Here is a 10,662-nt window from a genome sequence, read left to right as displayed (position 1 = left end):
GCCTTCACCCTCTCCAATCTGAGACCCCACCAGGATCAGGCCTAAAGGGCAGTCAGACATCCTTCTTACAATCCAGGACTGCTGGCTCCCAACCACTCGCCTGCCTGCCTGCCTGATTGCCCCTAACCGCTTCTGCCTGCCAGCCTGATCACCCCCTAACCACTCCCCTGTCACCCTGATTGATGTCTAGCTGCTCCCCTGCCAGCCCAATTGCCCCTAACTGCCTTCCCCTGCTGGCCTGGTAACCCCTAACTGCCCTCCCTTGCCAGCCTGAAGGTCACCCCTAACATCTTGTGTGTTGGAGTGATGGTCAATTTGAATATTACTATTTTATTATATAGGCTAGGTAATATGCATATTGACCCTCACAAGATGGCTGTCTACAACCAGGTCTGCAGGGGGGTTAGTAAGGGATGACCAAATGACTGAACAAGCCAGCTACGTGGGCAACCAGGCTGGCAGGGGGTTAGTGAGGGACGGCCAAATAACTGAACAAGCAGGCTGCGTGGGGTGACCAGGCCGGCAGGGGGTGCTGTTGAGGGTGACCAGGCCAGCAGGGGCGGCAGTTAGGGGCAACCAGGCTGGCAGAGGGGGGCAGTTGGGGGCAACCAGGCCAGCGGGGGGGACAGTAAGAGGCAACCAGGCCAGTGATGTGGGGGGGGGGGGCAGTTAGGGGTGACCAGACTGGCAGGTGGGGTGCAGTTGGGGGTGATTAGGCTGGCGGGGGGGGTGGCAGTGAGGGACGACTAGGCCGGCAGTGGGAGAAGTTGGGGGCAACCAGACTGGTGTGGGTAGGGGGTAGTTAGGGGCAACCAGGCTGGCGGGAGGGGGGGGCAGTTAGGGGCGACCAGGCAGTCAGGCAGGTGAGCGATTGGGAGCCTGCTGTCCAGGATTGTGAGAGGGATGTCTGACTGCCCGTTTAGGCCTGATCCCTGGGATCGGGCCTAAACCGGCAGTCAGACATCCCCCAAGGGGTCCCTGATTGGAGAGGGTGCAGGCTGGTCTGAGGGGACCCCCCCTCCTGTGCACAAATTTTGTGCACAGGGCCTCTAGTGTAGAATAAGAAGACAAAAACATTAAAAACTTGAGATAACAATAAAGAGAAACTGAATCTAATAAGAATTCCAGGTGAAGAGAATGGAGGAAAAGTCTGAGAGTATTTAAAGATATCGTTGTTGACAGTTTCCAAGTCTTAAGAAATATATAAAATATCAACACCAAAATAAATTCCTTCCTTCTATTCATGTGATTATTTACCTTCCCTTATAAAATCCTTTTACCTTCATCCCATAATGGAAACACACTTTGGGTTCTGCCTAAGTGAGTGTTTTCCAAACAGCTACTCTTTGATCTCAAATAAACGCTTATTGCCTCTCATTTTGACTTTTTATTTTTAAGGTAATAACAACTTGTCTAAAACAGTTAATCAGGCCAGAAAGCCTTCAACAAGATTTTGCCTTGTTTTAAAGGGAAAACCAAATACTATGATCATTTTTAGAGACATGACACCCACCAACTATATCATTATTAGAATTAGTTCATTATCATTAATTATGTACATTCATAAATTTTAATTTACTCTGAATGAAGAACTCCATTTGTCATCATGTGTCCTATGCTATGCTTACATTGTTAAATCAGAAACACCTCCCCCAAAATAAAAGTGACCTGTTTTTTTATCTCTTGATTTTTAATATTCCAAAATAGATTGGGTGACCTTTGAGTGTTGTTTTACCCTAATTCTGATCAGCCTACATTGGAAAAAAATAAGGGAACTTTCCCTACAGCCCTTATTTCCCTAGTGTTGTTGTTGGTGTTTTTTTTTAATGAAAGGAAAATATGTGTGTGATCATTTATATTTAACTAAAGAAATTTATTCTCTCTCAAGACTTTATTTTGCAAAGAAGGTCTGCCTCTTGAAAATTAGTATCTGCTTACTTTATTAATGTAATATTGTGATTTATAATATATATATTTGGTCTTCATCCTTGTTTCTGATGTAAGGCTCCTAAAATCCTTGGAATTTTCTAAGTGATGAATGATAAAAACTAGTTTTTGTTATGTTAATGAGATGACTTTTGAACTACACCAAAGGATGGGTCCTGGTTGTTAGAAGAACTGACTGTCTGATAAAAGGTTAGAACTTTCACTCCCACCCCCTCAACCCTTGCACCTCTGGGAAGGGCAGAGGGGCTGGAAATTGAATTCAACCATCAATGGCCAATGATTTTATCAAACATGCCTATGAAAGAAGCCTCCATGAAAACACAAAAGGACTGTTCCGAGAGCTTCCAGGATAGTGAACATAAGTTGAGGTGCTAGGAGAGTGGCACTCCCTGGAGAGGGATGGAAGCTCCACACCCCTTTCCACATACCTAGCCTACGTACCTCTTCCATCTGGATGTTCATCTGTATCCTTTATCATATCCTTCTATAATAAACCAGTAAATGTAAGTAAACTGTTTTCTTGACTTCTGTGAGCCACTCTATCAAGTTAATCAAACCTGAGGAGGGAGTTATGGGAATCTCTGATTTACAGTTGATGGGTTAGAAGCACAGGTGGCAACCTGGACTTGCAGTTGGCATCTGACATGGGTTTGGGGCAGTCCTGTGGGATTGAGCCCTTAACCTATGGTAGACAGTGTCAGAATTGAATTAAATTGTATGACACCCAGAATTGCCTGGTGTGGAGGGGGAAAACTCCACATATTTGGTGACCAGAAATACCAGAAGAGAAGTGTCCTATGTGAGTTGTAAAGGAAGTCTCACAGGTGAAAAACTTTTTTTTTTCAATTCAAGTATTGTCCCCTTAAACAATGAGGAAATCATAAAAGACCATCAGGAAAAAATAGAAGTCAAGTCAGCCCTGCATTTAATTTTTGGAACACACAAAAGGATCCACAGGTCTAAGTAGTATGACTTAGTGGGTAAGAACATGGTCTCTGGGACCAGCTGGCTTGGGTTTTAATTCCAGTTCTATCACACTCTAGGTCTACGACTTTGGCCACGTTTTTTAGTCTCAGTTTCCTCATCTGCAAAGTAGAAATAATGAAACTATATTCTTCAGAGGATTGTTGTGAAGCTTAAATGTGATTATATACATGGTGTTTAAACAGTGCTTAGCACATCCCTGGAACTATATTTGTCTTTAGAGTTATTATTTTCAAACAGTTCTCTAAAGTCACAAGTGAAACTGGTACACAGGTGTTCAAATTAACTGGAGCTAGTAAAGAACACAACTCTCAATACCATGTTAGTGGCTTATGAAAGAGTATCTCTTCAAGTCCTTCCCTGGGCCCCATGATTAAACTAATACCATCATGCCCAAAAGGACATGGGAGAGGATTAGAAACCAAATCTCTCATGATTTGCATCTCCAGATTTGGAGCTAAGAATTCTGAGACAAACAAATGGAGTGAAATGGAAATGCTGCACCAACTGCTTCCTCCTGTGAGATTAATAGTGGGAGCTACCAACGATCTGCCCATCAAATGCTAGGGAGACCTTCTCTAACAGACAGCAAAGAGGAGTAACGACTCAGGATGACCAACACCTGCAGTCCACCAGAGGATAATTTGTCACCATTTAATATCATCTTAATTTTCACAATAATGGGCATGGAATGCATCATTGGCATCGTTGTAAATGGGTTCATTGTGGCTATAAATGCAGCTGAGTGGATTCAGAATAAGACAATCTCCACAAGTGGCAGGATCCTGTGTTTCCTGAGCATATCCAGAATAGCTCTCCAAAGCTTGATGATACTAGAAATTACTTTCCACTCAACATCCCCACAATTTTATTATAAAGATGGTGTATATGATACCTTTAAAGTGGGTTTCATGTTCTTACATTATTGTAGCCTCTGGTTTTCTTCCTGGCTCAGTTTCTTCTACTTCGTGAAGATTGCTGATTTCTCCTACCACCTTTTCCTCAAGCTGAAGTGGAGAATTACTGGATTGATGCCCTGGCTTCTGTGGCTATCAGTGTTTTTTGCCTTGGGCTACAGTATGCTCTTTTCCTATGGCATATATACTGTTTATTGTAACAATACTTTTCCTATCCCCTCCTCCAACTCTACTAAGAAAATATACTTCGCTGAGACCAACATGGTCAACCTGGTTCTTCTCTATAACCTGGGGATCTTCATTCCCCTCATCATGTTCATCCTGGCGGCCACCCTGCTGATCATCTCTCTCAAGAGGCACACCCTACACATGAAAAGCAATGCCACTGGCTCCAGGGACCCCAGCATGGAGGCCCACTTGGGGGCCATCAGAGCTATCAGCTACTTTCTCATTCTCTACATTTTCAATGCAGTTGCTCTAATACTCTATATGTCCAACATCTTCAATGCCAACAGTTCCTGGGATATTTTGTGCAAAATTATCATGGCCGCCTATCCTGCTGGCCACTCCATTCTACTGATTCAGGAAAACTCTGGGTTGAAAAGAGCCTGGAAGCAGCTTCAGTCTCAAGTTCATCTTTACCTAAAAAAGTAAACTCTGTGACCAACACCACAAGAGTACCACAGCATCTGGCCCAGCCAGCTCTGCCTTTCCCTCACCCACACCTCTCTCTTCCCTTTTCTTTTCTTCCCCAAACCTGATCTGATCCTTCACCTACTATGGCTTTTTGTAAAGGTGCCTGATCTTCATTTCTCTCTTTTGCTTCATGGCACAATCTTGGTGATGTTTAACATATCCTTTACCTGAGCCTGCTATATCTGCCTTCCTTGCTCTGTATAAAGCAGTGATTATACACACTGGCTCCAGATTAGAAACTCTAGGGGAGATTTTTTTGGAAATTCCAATGTCCAGGCCTGGCTCTAGATCAATTAAGTCAAAATTTCTGGTGTTGGAACTTAGACAGTTTTTTTAAGATCTTAAGGTGCTGTCAGAGTTGACATAGCCACCAAAACAGAGGCAGGCTCTACAACCTGAGCTCCTGGCGACCCCTCTCCTTCCCCATCCACATGACTTTTAAACATTCAGATGACCCAGGAAGCTTTCTTTGCAATAGTTGGAAGTGCATTTTATCTCCATTCTCCAAAGATACAACCTGAATGATATCAAAATATCTATTACATTAACAGCATATAAAATACCCTTTAACCTGAAAATTACTAAGAATTTTTCCTATAGATAAAGTATGGTCAAATATATGCACATATGTGAGAATATATACAAGAAAATCTTCATTGTAGCATTTATTCATTAATGAGGAGACTCGTATATCCAAAATGGAATACTGTGTAAACATTTTCAGGGACAGATGCATGTATACTGAAATGAAAATATTTTCAAAATACTGTTGAGTACAAAAAGTAAGGAGATATTTTATAATTCCATTTATGTTCTTTTATGAAATATACATATATTTCTTGTGTATATGTGTGTGTCTATAAAGTTTCTGGAAGAATGTACCAAAAATGATTAATAGAAGACTGAGTATTTGGAGATAAATGAAACATTTACACCACATTTTCTACCTTTCTGCATTGTTTGAACTATCCAGAACATGTATGCATTAATTTCCATTTTTAAAAAAGTGTAGTTGGTATGCAATCTTATATTGGTTATATTAGTTTCAGGTGTACAATATAGCGATTTGACATGTTTATACCTTACGATGTGGTTTGTATTGATGTTTTTTACAAGACAGAGAACTAGGTAAGTAGGAAAGGTTTGAGGGACAGGCTGTGTAGCATAATTAGTTGACTGACCCTCTCACTATGTTTGTTTTAATAAAAAATGCAAATCTCCCAACTCATGGGTTAAAATTCTATCTCCTATTTTCCATTTTATTCCTTTGCTCCAGGGCTGCCATGAAAAGGTCATGGGCTTTCGATCTATAGACATATCTATATTCTGTTACCCTCTTTGCTTCCTTTCATACCCAGGTTGTATTACGAGTTAAGTATTGTGCCCAGACCCTTGAAAATACTTTGGGTAATTACAGGTGGCGTGAGATTATGTCTGAGATTTACTTTAAGATAATTTGGCACAGGGCAAAGGAATGAAGAGGAGAGAGGTTTAGAATAGTCATATGTTGATTGATGATTTCTGTCAAACAAAGTCTCAGGTGCATGGGGGTTCTTTGTACTAGTCTCACTATTTCAGGGTATGTTTGAAATTTCCCTAACAAAATTATATACAAATGAGTTATAAAATACTCCAATTTCCTGGCCCTCTCTCTCTTCATGCCCATATCTAGATGAACTCAACTATTTTTACCACTCCACATTTACCTCTAAACAGCCTAGTGTTACTTGAGAATATTTTATAACCAGATGAACTTGTGTTCCTAGATTCATGCTCTTCATCCTTAAATGAGTAACATCATTGGACATTTTTAGCCCATATTTTCCTGAGAAATCATTCACTTAAATACCCAAAATGACTATCTCCTATCTTTTCCTCAGTCCTGAAACCCCCAACCCCTCTTCTCCCTGCTTCATTTTTCACCGATGAAGTTGCCCTTATATTCTTTGATAAAAGTCATTAGGACATTCCCTCATCTTCCCATTAGCAAATCTATTAAACCACCAATTTTCTCCTACATTCCTAAATTTCAATAATTATTTTCTATGAAGAAAATAATTAGAAATACTATGATGATTTTTCTCCTCCCTCTATTATTTCTCCTTCCGACAAGTTCCATTTTTGTATGTGTTTTCGTTTTCTTTCTTTCATGATTGAGTCTTTTCTCAAATATCTGGTGGTCCTTGGATGTGAGCACTAGAAGCCGATTGCAGAATTTTGAAATTAATTTTTAAAGATTTTTAGAATATACAAACTATATTGAAACCCATAGGGGAGAAGTATCTCAAAAGTATTACATTCAGCCCAGCTGGCGTTGTTCAGTGGTTGAGTGAGCATCAACCTATGAACCAGGAGGTCACAGTTCAATTCCCAGTCAGGGCACATGCCCAGGGTTTCAGGCTCAATCCCCAGAGGGGTGTGTGCAGGAGGCAGCTAATCAATGATTCTCTCTCATCATTTATGTTTCTATCTCTTTCTCCCTCACCTTTCCTCTCTGAAATCAATAAAAATATATTTAACAACATCAAAAACTATCACATTCAAAGCTGGATTCTTAGTTTTTCTCCCCAAACATACTTCTCCTTCAGTTTTCTCCAACTTACTAATATTAAATAGCACTGCAATATTTCCTATTGATGAAGCTAGAATTCTGGGAACCATCTATAGGTCTGTTTTTTCTGCCTTCCCCTCCTCCATTCAATTAATCAGACATTTATTTTCCTTATGTGATGTATATAATTAGAGGATTGTTTCTGTATTAATTTAACCATTATTGGCTGAACACCAACTATATGACAGGCACTAGTCTATGGGCTAGGTATCCTGTATGGAGGAAAATAAACTGGGCTGCTGTCATCACAGATCTTCTATTCTAGTGGGAAAACACAGAAAATAAACAGACATGGTGGTTGTTGTGTTAGATCAATCTAGCCAGGAAGGGGCTGTGTAAGTTAAAACTTAAAGAAAAATACTTTTAAAAAGCATAAGCCCAAACAAAGAAATTAGAAGAAGAATTATGAAATAAATCTAAGAAAATAAGAAAAACACAATTCATTAAATATATTGATGTCATAAATTAAAGATCAGAAAAGGGAGAATTAAAATGAATATAAGAATTGGCTCATTGAAATAAATGAAATTAGTACTGTTTGCTTATATTATTGAGAAATACAAAAGGCATAAAAATACACAAAATAAAGAAAAAATTACCACAAACTGGGGATATAACAGTACTCATAAGAACTTATTTTGTTCAAATCTATTTTGGTGTTTGAAAACCTAGATAAGACAGCTGTCTCTAGAAAACAGCTTAGTATTAAAATATATGTCAATGTAATTTACCATATTGACAATACAAAGGAGAAAAATGATAATAATTTTCAGAAATGCTTTTTTTAAAATGAGGAAAATTTAACATCTATTCCTAATTATTTAAAAATTCTTAATAAAATAAGCATGGATGAATAATTTCTTGATGTGATCAAATACATCTATCTCAACCTAATAGGAGGAAACACTATTGTTTATACTAAATTCAGGAAAAAGAAAAAGATGTTTATTTTCATCCTATTAATTAATGTGGTCCCTAGATATTATCTAATGCAATTATAAAAGAGAAATAAAAATATTTTTTAAAAATAGGAAAGAAAAAGTTGAAAGATCATTATATGCAGACAATATGATGGCATAAATAAAACAATTAAAAGAAACAACTGAAAAGTATTACAAATAATAAGAGCATGAAATATGGAAAGGGAGAAAATCCTCAGGAGTGTAAAAAGATAAAATACTAACAATAAAGTTAACACAAAATAAGCAAGACCTATAAGAAGACTACTTAAAAATGCCTCAGAGGTACAAAACAACGATCTGAACAAGTAGATCTGAACCAGAGTAAAGAGTCAATGTCATTAGATAAAACATTTCCATAAATAAATCAATATTTAGTGTGATTTTGACACAAATGCCAAAAATGTTCTAAGCAAACTGACTATAAACTCTATTTGCGAAAGTAAAGCAACAGAAACCAATAACATTCTGAAAACTAAGAATGAGAGAGGATTAACCACATGGGAAAACAAGCATGTTAGGAAGCTAACATATCCAAAATGGTGTAATATTGGGCAATCAATAGCCAACAAAACTAAATACAGCATCCAGAAATATTTTATTTTAGTATATAATAAAAGTGGTACTGCAAATCAGTAAGAAAATAATGGATTAATCAACAAATGGTATTAGAATAACTAGACAACCATCTAGAAAAAGATAAATTTGGATACATCTCCCACATCTTATACCAGAACAAATTCCAAATGGATCAGAAGAAAGGAAAGAAATGTGCATTTATTTGGTTTAAAACTTAAAGTAAAAAACCTATACATAATTTTTTAAAATTATACAAGGACCTCTAAGTCTGTTTCACTCAGGCTTAATTTGGGGTCATAAAAATTGCCCCAAACTGATTTTCTACAGGAAATGGCTAAGGAAATTTTTGAACTGGGGATATATCCAAATAAACCTGAAACACTGATTCTATAGAATATATATACCCCTATGTTCATTGCAGTGTTATTTACAATAGCCAAGATTTGGAAGCAGCCCAAATGTCCATCAGTAGATGAGAGGATAAAAAAGCTGTGGTACATTTACACAATGCAGTACTACTCAGCCATAAAAAAAAGAAGGAAATCTTATTCTTTACAACAGTGTGGATGGACCTGGAGAGCATTATGCTAAGTGATATAAGTTAGTTGGAGAAAGACAAATACTATATGATTTCACTCATATATTAAATCTAATGAAAAAATAAACAAGCAAAACAGAAACAGACTCATAGATACAGAGAATAGACTAATAGCTGTGGGAGGGATGAGGGTGAGTGAAATAGGTGGAGGGATTAAGCAAAAAAACAAAAACATAACAACAAAACTTCATAGACACAGACAACAGCATGGTGATTACCAGAGGGAAAGGGGAGTAGGGGCAGGTAGAAGAGGGTAAAGGGGGGATAAATGGTAATTAAAGGAGACTTGACTGTGGGTAGTGAACACATAATACAATATACAGATGATATATTATAGAATTGTACACCTGAAACCTATTTAATTAACCAATGTAACCTGAATAAAGTATATATGAAAGCCGAATTTAGGCCACCCTCGCCAACTCTAACTTGTCTGTTAAGTAGCTAAGAAGACATGGTGGTCGACTCCCTGGGAAGACGTGCACCTGTGCCACAGTAGGGACATTACTCTAACCACCAAGTAATGAATGAGATTCCGTACAACAAAGAGCTGAGCACAAAGATGGAGCAGCGAGCACCAGGGGAGTGAGCCAGAGCAGGGCAGTCCAAAGGAGAAGACAGTCCAAAGGAGAACCCAGTCCAAAGGAGAAGACAGGGAGCCACGTGAAGGTAGGTGTCAAAGCGAGAGGGAGTGGCATTGCAGGCAGTGATTCTGCAGATGGGAAAGATGTGGCTGGTGACTGGACACCTGGCCTGGAGACCAGCCCAAACCACCTTCCTTCCACCTTTAACTAGCAGCCAGGCTCAAAGCAGGAGAGAATATCTTGAGTGGGATGAGTGTAACATGAAATGAGTGAGTTTACCCAGAATTATGTTTTCACCTATCAGGTGAATTGAGGGGACCCTATGCTGGTATTAAAGTAATTACTTTTAAATTTTTTTAAATTAAAATTTGGGGGTAAAATTAATAAATTGCTTTTTAAATGTAAGTTGCTTTTTCACTAACTCAATGTGCAAATTTAAAAATTCATTCCACTTTATGTGGGAGTTCATCTGAGATTTCAAAATATCCTTACAGAGTGTGCATCTATCTGCACACAAATCAATTCTAAACCTGGCCTAGAACTTGGAATAAAATCCTCTGCAGGCAAAGCCCAGACCAGTGAGAGACAAGAGACCCAGAAGTGATGAGAATAGTTGAGAAGTCACCACTTATATCGGAAATAGGGACAATTTATAAAGAGACGGACTTTGAAAGAAAACTGCAGAATGCTTAAAATGCCCAAGATAAGTCTCCCCCACTGCATGCTCTTTCAGAACAAATTCCTCCATTGGAGTTACTCAAGTCCCCCAAAGAGCCAGCAGCTGCCA

General features: G+C 38.7%; 1 protein-coding gene across 1 annotated transcript; it reads left to right on the top strand.

Moving 5' to 3' along the window:
* The first annotated feature begins 3,542 nt into the window (after positions 1–3,542).
* Positions 3,543–4,502, top strand: TAS2R39 (taste 2 receptor member 39). The gene has a single exon (XM_008153964.2). The coding sequence runs from the start codon at positions 3,543–3,545 to the stop codon at positions 4,500–4,502; it is 960 nt and encodes a 319-aa protein (XP_008152186.2).
* Positions 4,503–10,662: the final 6,160 nt, after the last annotated feature.

This window comes from Eptesicus fuscus, chromosome 14 (genome assembly GCF_027574615.1).
Source record: "Eptesicus fuscus isolate TK198812 chromosome 14, DD_ASM_mEF_20220401, whole genome shotgun sequence".
NCBI classification, from domain to species: Eukaryota; Metazoa; Chordata; class Mammalia; order Chiroptera; family Vespertilionidae; genus Eptesicus; species Eptesicus fuscus.
This window is presented reverse-complemented; position numbering and strand designations above follow the sequence as displayed.